The sequence below is a fragment of the Heliconius melpomene genome, chromosome 21 (genome assembly GCF_056956725.1).
Source record: "Heliconius melpomene rosina isolate 202511_hmr_F chromosome 21, ASM5695672v1, whole genome shotgun sequence".
NCBI classification, from domain to species: domain Eukaryota; kingdom Metazoa; phylum Arthropoda; class Insecta; order Lepidoptera; family Nymphalidae; genus Heliconius; species Heliconius melpomene.
This window is the reverse complement of record NC_140409.1, coordinates 2,140,948-2,156,251: the sequence shown is the minus strand read 5'-3', so window position 1 is coordinate 2,156,251 and position 15,304 is coordinate 2,140,948. Positions and strand designations below refer to the sequence as shown.

The 15,304-nt window shown below is 33.9% G+C and overlaps 1 protein-coding gene across 1 annotated transcript; it reads left to right on the top strand.

The window, feature by feature from the left end:
• The first annotated feature begins 1,600 nt into the window (after nt 1-1,600).
• On the top strand, nt 1,601-14,787 carry LOC146526803 (adhesion molecule nephrin-like). The gene is made up of 14 exons (XM_085206602.1): nt 1,601-1,730; nt 5,712-5,783; nt 7,011-7,164; nt 8,091-8,266; nt 8,715-8,828; nt 8,989-9,189; nt 9,473-9,627; nt 10,243-10,387; nt 11,036-11,187; nt 11,465-11,678; nt 11,870-12,085; nt 12,421-12,591; nt 13,135-13,226; nt 13,800-14,787. Exons 1-14 carry the CDS (start codon nt 1,721-1,723, stop codon nt 13,905-13,907), a joined length of 1,980 nt encoding a protein of 659 aa, XP_085062728.1. The 5' UTR covers nt 1,601-1,720; the 3' UTR covers nt 13,908-14,787.
• Nucleotides 14,788-15,304: the final 517 nt, after the last annotated feature.

Genomic DNA, 15,304 nt, shown 5'->3' with positions numbered 1-15,304 from the left:
AGGAAGAAGAAGAAGACAGTATTATTAATGCAACATAATCCAAATTCATATTCGAACCCATAACCATCCTATCGAAGTTCAACGTGTCAAATCCGTTTCACCCAACAATATAATAAAACAGCGTATTTGCAAACAAAACAACTTAATCGTGATTAAATCCACCCGTCAGCGAGTTCTTTACTAAGGCACGCTCTCCGATTTCAACCGTCAAAGCGATCACTTCAGTTTATTATATTTCTTACAAAAAGGGTTCTGTAGAAATCAAAAGTATGTACCTACATATGTTCGCCGGGAATTGAACCGGCTATATGACCCTTCAGAATTGTTCGCTAATAGCCACGCTTGTAGAGTCCTTGGCTATTTTTTGATAGTGCCATTTGTAAAACGATTTCGGCGAAAAGCTTTTAACGAAAAATGTATAATAGGAATACCTCTATATAGGTGATAAGAAATATATGTAGTACTGTGTAGTCATGGGCGTTTAGGCAGGTGGTCCGTGTCCACTCCAGAACAGAGTTGTGCCCATCCTAGAAGTATTAATAATAAAAAAATATCCAAAAAAAAAACCTTAACATGATTTGGTCAAGTTAATCCAGGCCCCCCTGGAAAATATTGCTAGATGCTCCCATCCGAACAGTGGGTATTAAGGATTCCACTCGGGGAAACGGATTATCTTCATTTGCCTGCTCTCGTGACAAGACAAAGTTCGACGTTAAGTTCCATCTGAGTTCTCAAGATAATTCTCAGAAAGAAAAATCTTTTTATCAAAATTACGGTTTTAAGCTCCGAGAAACATATAAAAAGCAGTCTGACAAGGCCTCCTAATTGTAATTGCTCGAATGCACACTTCATGAAAAGGGTTTTAACGAACTGGCGATATGCACTATAGGGGAACAAGAAAACACCCTTGTACTTAAATCCAGGAACCATGTTAGAATGACCTATAGACTTTATATATTTTATTACTTAACCCAGGTCTTTCTATATGGCTGGATCATATCAAACATGTTTAAAAGCTGCAAAAAGACCAAAGAGAAGATTTTGTCACTATAAAATGAACTTTAAAATTATTATGATTACGACGAAAGTTAAAATAAGAGTGATCGTCCTTCTAATTTGAAAACAGGGTACCAAGCATGCGTGGGTAACGAAGTATGGATAGGACATTTATTCCGAAATCATTTATAATAGAAAAATGCAATATCTTAAGGCTTCGCAATTTTTATGAACATTGCGTTCATATAGTTTTTATGCAAGTTAAATTGTTATTATATACAGAAACTTCTTTTCAATATTTTTCTATTTAGTACTTACCCTATTTGAGAATTGAATCCAGAACATTTCAATACGTATATACGTATACAATATCATTTGATATTATTTACTTACACCTGATACTAAAAAATGATAAAGTAAAGAAAAAATATGTTTTGAATTTATATAACATGTTTTTAAAAAACTTTTCCAATAATATTTAGAAAATGGAAAACGGAGTGCCTTATCACTGAGTCCCCTCTGCCTACTCTGCTGTGTGCTGGATACAGCGTAAAGTTAATTTATATTAGGAAAAAAATAAAAATCCTCTTCCTTAGTGGTCCTAGTTGAAAAGCACGATACCTGGCTTTAATGGGTGGATGTGGAAAGTTTATTTGAAATAAAGTTTTAGAGAGCGACACACGCGGTCTGTGGTGCCACATACTCGTACGGGACTACTTACACTATGTTTCGAGGTAAGATCAATTAACTGTATTTAAAGATTTATGAAATATTTTATAACATTAATATATAATTTTTTTTTGTTAAAATAAAATAAAAATAAAAGTGTTTTGATGGTTTGAAGTGGTTTTTTTGTTTTGATAAGATTTATGTGGGTATTTCAATATTTTTTATGCATTGCGACTTTTGTGTTATGTTTTTTAAAATATTTTTTCATACTTTACTTAAACTTATTATTTATTGATAAATTATATTAGAAATTTAATAATATTAGGAAGTGTACGAAACTATTTTGTAAATCAACATGTAGTGTAATTCAATTTAAAAAAATTACTTGGAATTTAGAATCAGTGGCATTTATACTTCTTTACTTATTTTTATTATTAAAATAAAACGTTTTCTTATTTATTATAAAAATATTACCATAATATGTGCCATGTGTTAGATATGTCTAATTTGGATTGTTTAATAAATAATAACAATAGTAACTATTGATAAATACTTATTATAGAGAATAATGTAGCAACAGTGTTTTGAACATTGGAACCTAGTGTTAATACACTCCGTTCCGTTCCAAATTTGGGTACTATAATTTATTAAATGTAATTTATAGTATTACATAAAAGTAGCATGCTTAAAATATAAAATATAATTTTTAAAATTATACTTGTATTGAATTTTAAATGAAAATGAACATTACATCAAACTTGTATTTTTACTTTTATTTAATTAGTTAATAAACCAACAGCAAAAATAAAATCTATTTAGACAAAACGTTGCATATTGGGCTTAGAACGTTATGTCCCGAAAATGCCACTTTATAGCCTAAGATATTAGGGCCTGCGTACCCCAGACCTACGGTTTTTTTTCATTTTAGCAAAACTAAAAATTGAAATTTAATAGTCTAATATGTAGTCAAGACTGTATGCGTTCTAACTAACTTGAAAGTGGGGCCCTTTCAGGTACACGCTCGTATTTAAATATGTTCTTGAAACATAATGTAAAAAAAATGTAAATTTATTATTGCCAGACACAATGTGTGGGCTTGCCTGCTCATCGTCTTTCCAGAGAGAGATGTGCCTTTATTTAGAGTTATCTCTGAAAGGGCCCCACTTTCAATTAAGTATCTTAATTACATGTCAAACCCTAGAGGTCCCTATGAGAGTCCCTATGGCCGTAGTGGCGCAGCGGCACAAGGGTGTGGCTGTAACGTAATGGTTGTGGGTTCGGTCCCCACTCGAGGAAGTGAAATATTTATTTATGTTTATATTTCCATTTCTTCGCTCTGGTGGCTTATCCAAAGCATTTGATTGTGTGCAGCATAAAACTCTTATCAGGAAGCTACACCACTATGGTATAAGAGGCATTGCTTTGGATCTTCTCACTTCTTATTTAAGTGATAGGATTCAAAAGGTAAATGTCAACGGGAAACTATCACACGGGTCACCTGTAGCATTGGGGGTGCCACAAGGCTCTATTCTGGGTCCGTTTTTGTTCCTTTTGTACATTAATGACTTACCTCACCTTATGAGAGATATCTGTGAAATGGTGTTGTTTGCAGATGATACATCTTTAGTTTTTAAGGTTAATAGACGGCTATTGGAAATTGACGATGTAAACAATGCTCTTTCTAGGATATTACACTGGTTTAGTGCCAATAACTTGCTTTTAAATAGTAGTAAAACTAAATGTATCAGGTTCTTTACTAAGAATGTTCAACAAGTAGAAACCAGGGTTTTGATGAACAATAAGGAACTTAAAGTAGTTAATGAAACTGTTTTCTTAGGTATAACATTAGATGCTAAGTTACAATGGGGTCCGCATATAGAAACTTTATCTGATAGACTTAGTTCGGCAGCGTATGCAGTCCGCAAGATTCGTCAACTGACCGATGTTGACACCGCGCGTTTAGTATACTTCAGCTATTTTCATAGCATTATGTCTTACGGCCTATTACTTTGGGGTAGTGCCGCTGACATAGATACCATTTTTGTGCTCCAAAAACGGGCTGTCCGAGCAGTCTATAAAATGGGTCCACGGGAGTCACTAAGGAATAAATTTAAAGACTTTAACATCCTCACACTACACTCCCAATATATTTACGATAACTTAGTATATGTGCATAAGAATATTAATAAATTTAATAAAAACAGTGACCTCCATCAATATAATTTAAGAAATAAAAATAAGCTTGCTGTGCCCTTCTCTAGGCTCCATAAAGTGTCTCACTCATTCGTAGGTCAAAGTATACACTTTTATAACAAACTTCCAAACGACGTGGTAAATTTATCACTGAACAAATTTAAAAAAGTGCTAAAGCACAGGCTCTGCCAAAAAGCTTATTACTCTGTTAAAGATTATGTTCGCGATAAAGATATTTGGAAATGAGTTGCTCTATTTCTAAGTTAAAATTGTTAATTGTGATTTATAACAAATGTTGGCATTTAAAAAGAGTGGCCATGAGTTTCTTTGCCTGTATCTTCTCATGAGCTCAACCATTTGAACGGGCTTTTTTCAAGTCAAAATTGCACATTTTTTTTGGTTATTTTGTTTTCCATTTTTTTTTTTATCTTTTATGACATGTCCAAGTGAATGTTAAGCATTTTTATGGAATAAAGATATTTTGACTTTGACTTTGACTTTGGTGTCGAGGCATAGTGCGGTGTTGAGTTCTGCCCCTCAACACGCAATGCCTCCAAAATGCGGCAGGAAGTGGGGAACGGAATGTCTTTACACTAAGTTCCCTCTGCCTACCCTGCTGTGTGCGGGATACAGCGTGAAGATGTTTTTTTTTATCTTAATTACATATTAAACTAATAGTCCTCAAAATTTCAGCTTTGCTAAAGTAAAGTAGTTCACGAAATGCGAGAAACCTATTCAGCTAAATTAATCATGTATAATCGATCTCTAATATGAAATTAATCTACCTTATTAAAATAATGTTGTTACAAAATATCATATGATTGATGAATTATTCAAAAATATTATTAGTAGGTATTTGAAGAAGATATAATTATGTACGGTACAGACTTTCCAAATGAAATCTCTTTTCATTTTTTATTTCTGTATCGAAAAAATAAATATAAACTTATATTATACGATAACAACTATTCAAAAGCTATGCGAATTCCCTTCATCAAGTCCAAACCACCAAAATTCTAATTTAATTGAAAAAAAACGCCAAAACTAACATTTCAATGCTAATTCTATTAAAAGACTCACAAGCCGTGTTTACTATAAATAGGCCCGTTTTACGACAATACTATACATGACTCACCCCCAAAGTAAGGGTGGTTGCGTGTATGAATGCACTTCTTTATTTCTAACCTAACTTGACCCCTTTGCCCCCTTAGCGTTTAAGCTAACGGATTAGATTAAAAAGAAAGCTTTGCGAATGAAAGATCAACTTATGTTGGTATTTACTACGTAGTAGGGTTGATTGAGCTAGTTCTTTTATTATGACTCAATCTTAATTTTATGTATTGTTGGTTTGGTGGTACCGTGGCATACTTTATAAATGAAACATGCGATTAGAAGTGGGTATTAAAGTGATGTATTGCCAGATCATATCTTCCTATCTCTCTTTATGTGTGAGATGCGTGAAGATAACAAAAATATATGTATATATATGTATATATGCTTCCTGCAGGGCTGAGAGTGCTGACTTTTTAAATTAATTGGTTGTTCATAAAACTTTTCATGACTGTATAAAGAAACAAGAATTTTTGGATGATATTTATTTCGTCAGTACTGTTATAAAATATAGCGTGTAGCTTTATTTTATGTTCTTTTTTGTGAATGGAAACCAAATGTTAAGACACTCCGTTCCACACTTTCCGCCTATGTTCCGAGACATTGCGTTGAGTGATAGAACTCAACGCCGCGCTGGGTTTTGTTATCAGGACGAGGAAATGAAAATAATATCTTTTCCCCAAGCATGAATCGAACTTCGACGCTTTCCTGCTGCATTAAAATTTTTATTATTTTCTTTGCAGCTTCTTTTACAATGTATTACGGATTTCTGCTCTGCGTATGCCTGTATCGGAACGTTGTCGCTTTAGACTCAGGTATGTTTAATTTTACTATAGTAGGTATATGTGTATCTTTAGGTATAATTTAATAGGAAAATTTTATAATAAGGATATCTTTGTACAAGAAAGCTCAAAAACTAAGAAATTAATTTAATTTCGTCATCATTTATAGAAAGTGCCTACCTATCTAGCTAACGTACTTATAATTTTATTTATTGTCAATCCAAAATTAGTACGAAAATTACAAGAATATGAGATATCTTACAGAAAAAATCTTATTATTCGTAATGTTTGTTTGTCCAAACTATTGATAATACAATGTGAGTCATTAAGAACCCATAACAAAAATCTATGAGGCTACAATACTACTACAATTAACACTAACTACTATATGAGTCACAAAAAAGATAATTGTTCGAATTAGTCATTTTTAATATTTAAATGTATATTTTCTGTATATATTCTAGTACTAATAAAAATGTCAGCTTTAAGCTGACTAGGGAATTGTGTGTGGACTGTAACTGAATTAGGGATACCCTAATATAGCAACCTAGGCAGAGGAACCTAGTGCTGAGACATTCCATACTCTACTTCCATACTCTACTTTTCGCCAAATTTTTCGAGAGAATTATTGCCTTAGTGACAAAGTGAAGAAATGAAAATATTAATAAATAATGATTTATTCCTTCGACTGGGGATCGAACACACAACTGCCGCGTTACAGTCACACCCTTGTGCTCCTGCGCCATGACGGTCTCGCTGTGTTAGTATTACTCTTCAATTATTGTAAGAGTTGTGGACAATTCTTTTATTCAAATAAGCTATTGTGACGTGAATAGGATGATAGTGAAATTGGGGAATATTAACATTTTTTTATGTTTTTGGCATAATAATACTATATAATGAAAAATGGTTAACTGAGGTATTACTGGGTATTCCCTGGTTGAAGTACAAAATTATATTATGAAAAATGAAAATGGCATTTTATTTTCTATGATTTACCGTGCGAGTGCCCATCGCGATCTCTGCTAAGACTTGTGAGTTGTGACCCAGTCCAGGGTTAAAGACCACTTTAAAACTTCATTAAGACTCACTTCCACTATCCGAGTAACCATATTATTATCATATGTATGCTCATTTGGTGCAACAACGACGTATTTGCAAAGTTTCTAAGTATGAAATCAACATGCATTGACATTATTAGGTTTTTATAATGGCGATATATTAAAACATTTTGTATAGTATTTTATATTTTAAACACAGAAGTAGTGGTTCTCCGTGCCGTGCGAGGACGTGATGCGCGCCTGCCGTGTGGTCAAGGCAAGGTGTTCCTGGATGGGCCAGACTCATACGTTTTATGGTTGAAGAATGACAGGGACTTTTTGTATAGGTTTCCTAATGAGGAAAGTGAAAGGCGGTGAGTTTAAATAATTTCTTTTCTTTTTTTTTTTCAACTTCACACTGTATCTCGCACATACTCGTTTCGTCGAACCTAGAGTTAAGACACTTCTATTTTCTACTTTCCACCGAAATCTGCGTGAAGGCATTGCGTGTTAAGTGGCGTAACTCAACGCCTCAAGGTAAATCCACGCACGAATTTAGGAAAAAAAAACGCCCGAACGTTATAAAAGTTTACCGCGTCGAAAAAACATATTTTTAAACAATAGAAAGATAAAAATATACTTATTAAACTAATGCAACATTTACAATCCAATTCAGCATATCGATAAAAAACTATAGCAATAACTTATAAAAGCAACAGCTAATTCCATTAAGTTTATTACCTACATCTTATATACTTCCGTTAATTCTTCACTTTCCTTTAATACTTGGATCTAGTCTAGAAGTGGATTAACATAATTTTAACGCCATTTCGCACAAACCTATTTATCCTTGTAATTATTCGTAAGAAGACTTAAATAACAAATAAAACATAATATTACGTTTTAGCCTTAAATTAAAACAAATAAATAAATAAATTTCGAAATCTTTTTTAAGAATTCGGTATGTTCAACTAAAAACGAATAGTTTAATTGTGTAAATTCTAGGACGAATTAATACAATTCATGTTTATAAATAAAAAAAACAGCTTCACAGCAGAGTAGGTATTTTCCATCGAATTCTGAAGGCATTGCCTGTTGAGTGGCGGAACTCAACACCGCGTTTTGCCTCGACACCAGAGCGAAGAAATGAAAATATAAATGTAAATAAATATTTTATTTCCCCGAGTGGGGATCGGACCCACAACCAGTCGCGTTTACAGTCACACTTTGTGCCCCTTTGCCACGACTGTCCTCAATTACAATTTTTGTTTATAATTACCAAAATATTGATTATCAACAGTAATATGAATAGGGGGGAGGGCATATACGGCACGTCGTGCGACGCGGGGGCATGCTCCGACGATACTTCCCTCCTCCTGAAGCGAGTGAGCGAGCAGGACAGCGGGATATACAGATGTAGGGTGCATTATCAAGCTTCGCCCTCCCTGGACTACGTGATAGACGTTAGGTTGGTGGGTAAGTGGTATAATTGATTTTTTTTTTAATTTTACATCAAATGGCGGTTGGTTTTTATTTTAAAAATGTGTGTTGAAATCTATCTGCTCGAATTTTTTTTGTTTATTTGTCAAGGAATGAAATATTTGTTAATCGTTTCTATGTAACCCACTGTACCCACCCTCAGACTTACTCTGGATACTTAGAATATGTTCCTTTGGACCATGGATGTGAAGCCGCAATGAGAGCTAGTATACTATAAAGATGTTTGAAGGTTTTGTTTAGATAAAGAAAGCTTGGATATTTAATATGTATTGACTTATTAAAAATGCTTGCTTCTTTTCTTTCAATTCCAAAATGCGTTGAATAATTGACTGAAATTCTTATTTTGTTTTTCGATATATAAAAACTGTAAATAAAATTAATATATATTTTGCTTTAGAATTATGTATTTTTAATCTATTTACAGATTCTCCAGGAAACCCTAGAATTTTCAACGATGCGGGTGAAGAAATCAGACGAGGTTACGTGGGTCCCCTTAGTCTTGGCTCTGATCTTACGCTGATCTGTGAAGTTGATGACGGTAATATATTTTAAAATTCTCTGTTTTGTTTTTTATAACGATTTGATTATTAGATTTGTAAATTACTTTTTGTACAGCCTTGCCTTATTATCAAAATATAGGATATTTTAGGCTTTTTAACTTTAATATATTTAAAAAAAAACATTATTTACTGCCTCAGACCAACCAGACACCCTCCTCTACTGGCGTCGCAACAGCATAACAATAGAACGATCGCACTCAGTACGTTCCGGTGTGTTACGCGCGGAGGTGCGCGTGCGCAACGCGTCGCGGGACGAGCTGGACGCCCACTACGAGTGTTTGGCACAGAACGCCGACGTCACCGAACCGCTTAGTGCCAGTGTTGTTGTTAAAATGTACCGTAAGTACTTTCAATTCCATGTAAAATGTAGAGGGATATAAGGATACACGATAAGAAATGATCAAGAAAGCGCTGGTTGGATATCGTGATGCAGGACATGAGAGCCAACGGTCTAACCATCCAGGACGCAAAAGACCTTAGGTCCTTAATAAATTAAGCATAATAATATTTCTGAAGTCTGAATGCTATTACTTCTTTAAATCTATCCAGATAGATGTAATTTTTAATACATAAGGTACACTCTAAATGATGTAAAAATATATTAATTTTATTTATTTTTCAGTCCCTCCTCTAAGTGTGGAGATTCGTTTGAACAACAATTTCGACTTCGAAACGGGACAACCACGCGTAGTTGACTGCGTGGTGGTGGGTTGTGTTCCACCTCCAGCTATTACTTGGCATCTTGGGGATGTGTTGTTGAGACCTAGTGTTCATAAGGTGAGCCGTATATATTAAAACCATTCATTACTCTACTGTATTAATGCTAAAAGTCGTTACCTAAGTCATTCATACGATATAATATCCTTTATTTTATATACTACGTTTATAAGATATTTTTAGATTTTTTATCTGTAATAATTTTGAAAAATCCTCTCTTTCTCACTTCTCACTCTCTTGATCCTTTTAACACTCTCCAAGGAACCATTATGATGAAGCTTCCTTCGCTGCATAGGTTTTGGTGTACGTCGTTTGTCTGTTTAAATATACAGAAAATTTGTTATAATTGAACCCGTTGTGGCGCAGCGACACAAGGTTGTAACTGTAACGCTACGGTTGTATGTTGGATAGATAGGTTCCCCACTTGAGGAAGTGCAATATTTATTTACGTTTGTATTTCCATTTCTTCTCTCTGGTGTCGAGGCAAAGCGCGGCGTTGAGTTCTGCCACTCAACACGCAATGTCTTCAGAATTCGGTAGAAAGTGGGCAACGGTGTGTCTTAACTCTGGGTTCTCTCTGCCTATCCTGCTTGTGTGCGGGATACAGCGTGAAGCTGATTTAATTTTTAATTTATTATAACCTTATTTCATATAAATTTATGTATACTACTTCAGGAGTTACACGATGGCAACTACACAGTGTCCTCGCTGACGCTCGCCCCCTCACTGCGAGACAGCAAACATGAGCTGATCTGTCGAGCACACAACTCTCATTTACCTAAGTCAGTTTTTGAAGATAAAGTTACTTTGAATGTTGGATGTAAGTATATACTTCCCTAGGATGACTTAATGAAATATTTTTTTTAGCTTCAGGCTTCAGTGGGATCGCCAGGGGGAACTTAATATTAAGCTCCCTTAATGGAGAGTTCTCCGTTCCCCATTTTCCAACGAATTCTGGAGGCCATGCGTGTTAAGTAGGGGAATTCAACGCCGTGCTTTGCGTCGATACCAGAGCGAAGAAATGGAAATATAAATTTAAATATATATTTAATTTCCTCGAGAGGGAATCGCACTCACAACCTGTCGCGTTTATAGTCACACGCTTGTGCCTCTACGCCACGCAATTAAAGTAGTAATATATTGTCAGCAATCAGAAGTGGTAAACGATTTTTAAAATAAATTAAAAACACACATGGTCTATATGTTTTTAAATTATTTAGAAAGAGATTCTAAGCAATTGCATTAACAATATTGCATACTAGTTTCATTACTTTTCCTTCGAATAAGGGCTTCTTTACTGGAATTAGTTAACAATAAATTCAGTATCTTACAACAAAGATACATTGTTTTGTGAATATTTGTCAATTTCTCCTAAATTTGGGGGTAGACGGATAATGATAACTAATTCGCTCTTTGCTTTCCACTTATTTATTTATAGATCCACTTATTTATATATATATTTTATTAGATCGGCCAATATGTCTGACAACCCGAGAAGAAACTATCGGCGCTGTACTACAAGAGGCAGAAACAGTCACTTGCGTGGTAGAAGCGTCTCCCGATCCACTACAGTTTAGTTGGACGTTTGCTGATTCTAGGACTGTTTACACTAGCTCCAAGGTATTTAATTAAATATATAGATATAATCAAAATAGTATTCACTTCTTTAGATAGTGTAGAGAAAAGTATTTTTTATGTTTTATAGTATTTCTCATTTGAATTTAACATATGGACTACCTTATGAGAAAAACCAGAGCAAAAGTAAAAAAAATTAACCCTTTATACATTTTTTTACAATTACATTCTTTTGATAATGTCTGAACACTGCTTAATTAATATGTACAAATTTTGACCAATTATGCAATTAATTTATATATATTTTGCTATTGCGATTTAGAAAGTCCCCGGCCATCATAACAGATTCGCCTCGACTCTAACATGGCTGCCTCGTGACTCCGATGTAGGGGTACTCTTATGTCGCGCGACAAATGCATTTGGAGAACAAAAACGCCCCTGCTCCTATACGATCGCTCCTGGAGGACCCCCGCATGCACCGGAATGTGTAGTTTTAAGATCCTATCCGAATGCAGTACGGGTTCAATGCCAGAAAGGTATGTTTAAAGATTTTTACGAATTCAAAAATATCTTGTATTTTCTTCATATGTATGCAGAATGATAGTAAAGACATAATATGTTTAATTGTTAATTTTTGACTTTCCGCTCATTTTAAATTTACAATGTTCTTGTTCCTTAAAAAAATAATCATTTTAAATAAATATATATCATATTTCTTATTATATAGGTTGGGACGGCGGGAGATCACAAATCGTTCACTTAGAGCTCCTCAACACCGAGGGTACAGTGCTGCAAAATATATCGAACGCCGCCGGTCATTTCCACCTGCCTGATATAGAAGATGACAAAAACCTGACAGCGAGAGTGTACGCGAGCAGCTCCAGGGGACGGAGCGAAACGAAGACTGTGCATTTGCAAACTATTACACCACTTAGTGCTTCAGGTATTATTTTTTATATATTTTTTAGATTCACGCTGTATCCGTATATGTAGGGAATACTGTAGGGAAAGTAAGGTAGGTTCCTAGGTTCCCTACCTAGTGTCAAGATACTCTGATCTCCGCTCTTCACCCGGATTCGAGATATCGTGTGTTGAGTGGTGGAACTTAACGCCGCTGATTATTTAATATTCAGAATTTTCTTTACTTACTTTTACTTATTTTGTTTTGTTAATTTCAATTACAGGTACTTTTAGGTCCGCTGGTATTATAATATTATACACATTTTCTTTTATATGTATCTAGGGTATATTAAAACTTCTTTCTTCTTTTTATAATAGTAGCTGTATCAGAAGACATGCCAGTACATTCATGGACGCGATGGCTGGAGGTGGCAGCGGGCGCAGTGGCGGTGGCCGCCGCGATCGCTGCTACTACTGTTTGTGTTAAACTGGTGAAGGCGAAGAGAGATAACTTGGAGCTAAACCCCGATTTGGTGCCGAGATCTGATGGTTGGTTGATTTGTTGATTTTTAGGGTTCCGTACCTTATAAGATCACATTGTTGTCGGTCTGTCTGCCTGTCTATCTGTCAAGACCCTTCATCTCAGGAATACTTGGAGGTATTGAGTAGAAATTTAAACCATATATCAAGCTCAGATCTACAGCCCCTTGATTCCCTAAAAAAATATACATTCCTACATTTACTTTATAAATAAAGATATGGCCGCTATACCGTTTGTATATAAAAATTAAGGGTTAAACCATTTTTTATATACCAACATAAAAGTTGAAGAATAACTTAGATAAGTTACTGATGCGCATTCAAGAAGTATCTGACTATTCGTGGGTTCGCTTCCCATTCGGGGAAATGTTTTATTATTTTCTCAGCGTTGTTTATATGTTGGTTAACTGGCAGAAAATGCAGCTTACACTTACCTATGACCTAGCTAACTAAAAAAAAAACTTTTAATTCTATTCCCCATAAAGCCTATAATGAGATACTAAAAAACTTTTCTCAATTATACTAAAAATGTTAATAATTATCATTCAAAAGGTACTTTCCACCGGGAACCAGATTTCGCTAGAGAAGAACGTGTCCTCGGAACTACAAACATAACGGTCAACCAATTAGCGGCGTGCCAGAATGTAAGGATTTTTCATATAAAAAAATTAAAATAAGAAATATTTTCACATAATTTATTTTTCCACATAGCACGTTTATTTAAAAGGAGTTATCATGCACAAATGTACTTGCGTACATTTTATGACTCCAGTCGTGCCATTTTAATTTTTCTCTTTTGTACTGTCGACTGTTAAGCGTAAAATATTGATTGATTTTTCCATTCCTGTAAGAATTTCACAAAAATCTCTTTAATAACGTCCTCTATTAAAACACGCATATATGCCTAGCTTTTGCGTTCTATACCCAGTAGTGCGCGTTGTCTGTTACCCATTCATGGGTAACTGAAGTATATACATATGCAGATATATTTTAATGTTTTTTTTCACACTGTCTCCCATATACCGCAGAGTTGGTAGAAGAAAACTCTTCCTTCGACACAATTTTAGAGACATTCCTTGTTGAAAAAAACGCCACGCCACGCTTTGTCTTCTTACTAGTGCGAACATTTATTTCCCCCAAGTAGGAATCACACCAGGAACTATCACATTTACAATCATGATAGCCTCACCAATGATAGATATAATTAATATTTTCAGCAATACTCCGCATCGCCTGTACCATCGTGCCGTGTCCTCGTCGGCTGTGGGGCCCACTCCCCTCCCCAAGACTCCTGCCCGGCAACCCAACATTCATACTACGTTTAGATATAATTTCTCCCAATTTCCATAACAAATGTGATTCTAGTTCAAACTAACCAATGCATATGTAAAATAATTGATTAAGATTATTTCTTATTTTTAAATTAAGTTTAATTTAATTCAAATAAAAAAATTAAGAGTACCGCTTGGCGCGCTTTTATTCGGCATATAATATTATCCGTAGGTTAATTGTCTGTATATAGAAATTATCTTTAATTAATAGTGTTTTAGTATAGTATTCACATAAAAAAAATATTTAATATTAAATTATTAAAAAAACTGTAGTAAATCATTGTACTAGTCTAATTTTGAAAATTTGTATAAATTATCTATAACTTCTGAGCGTTGCGCTTCGTAAAGCATCCTACAGTAGATTTGAATTAAAAAACCTCGAGCTAGAATTGAATATATTTCAAGAAGAATCATTGGGCTCTTCTTGAAATATATTTAATGAAATATATATAATTCTCTTGGTTCTATATAAAAATTATTAGTTATATAATTTTTTTAAAGCCGCTTAATGCGTAGATAAGACAAGTTTGTCCATATCAAATAGCCGACAGTGACTACAATTAAATACTATATAGTTAAAAAAAATACAGAGTTGAGTTCCTTCGACTTTAAGACAATGTGTATAAACACATATATACTAAAATAATAATATTTTAGTAATTTTAAGTTTTATATTTCTATTGTATTTTTGCATTAATCATGTTTAATTATTTTATAAATATCAATATTATTTTAATTTAAAACGCAGAAACGCTATTTGGTTGAAAATTAAAAAAACATTTCTCATACATTAATTTATATGATAGATATGTACTTGTAATATACTAAATATCTACCATATTTATTTTTCTCACTTCATTTGTATCTTTTAGGACTTATATACTTAATGTAAAATATTTTTTTTTCAAACTTTAGCTTTAATCTTTATATATAATTCCTGAAAAACAATTATATACATTTAAAATTAATATCGTGTATTATTTATCATCAAACGTTATTAAGAACATCGTTCCACATAGGAAATATCTCACATTTATGAGGGCAAGTATAAACTGCCATATATATTTTCGAACACCATTTGAGAAAATCCGTTTGTTTAAAAAAACCTTTTTCAATAGCAACTTACTTGTTTTCACTTTCATCTTTCACAAAAACCGTTGAATAGACAGAGGGAACCTGGTGTCAAGAAACTCTGTTTTTGGAAAAAATTTAAAGGCATTGCATGCTCATACAAAGCGAAAAAAGAAAATACATAATTTATATAAAATCATTTCCCCAGGTGGAGATCAAACCCACAACCAACGCGTTTAGAGCTCACTCTTCTACTGCGTCCCAACTCACTAGTAGACCTTAAAATATATTACTAGTAATACATATTTACCAAATAGCCA

What these genes read in the sequence shown, in the direction of transcription:
- LOC146526803 (XM_085206602.1), top strand. An exon ending in ACGGGTTCAATGCCAGAAAG is followed by an intron (nt 11,679 to 11,869) that starts GTATGTTTAAAG and finishes CTTATTATATAG; the next exon opens with GTTGGGACGGCGGGAGATCA. An exon ending in AATTAGCGGCGTGCCAGAAT is followed by an intron (nt 13,227 to 13,799) that starts GTAAGGATTTTT and finishes TAATATTTTCAG; the next exon opens with CAATACTCCGCATCGCCTGT.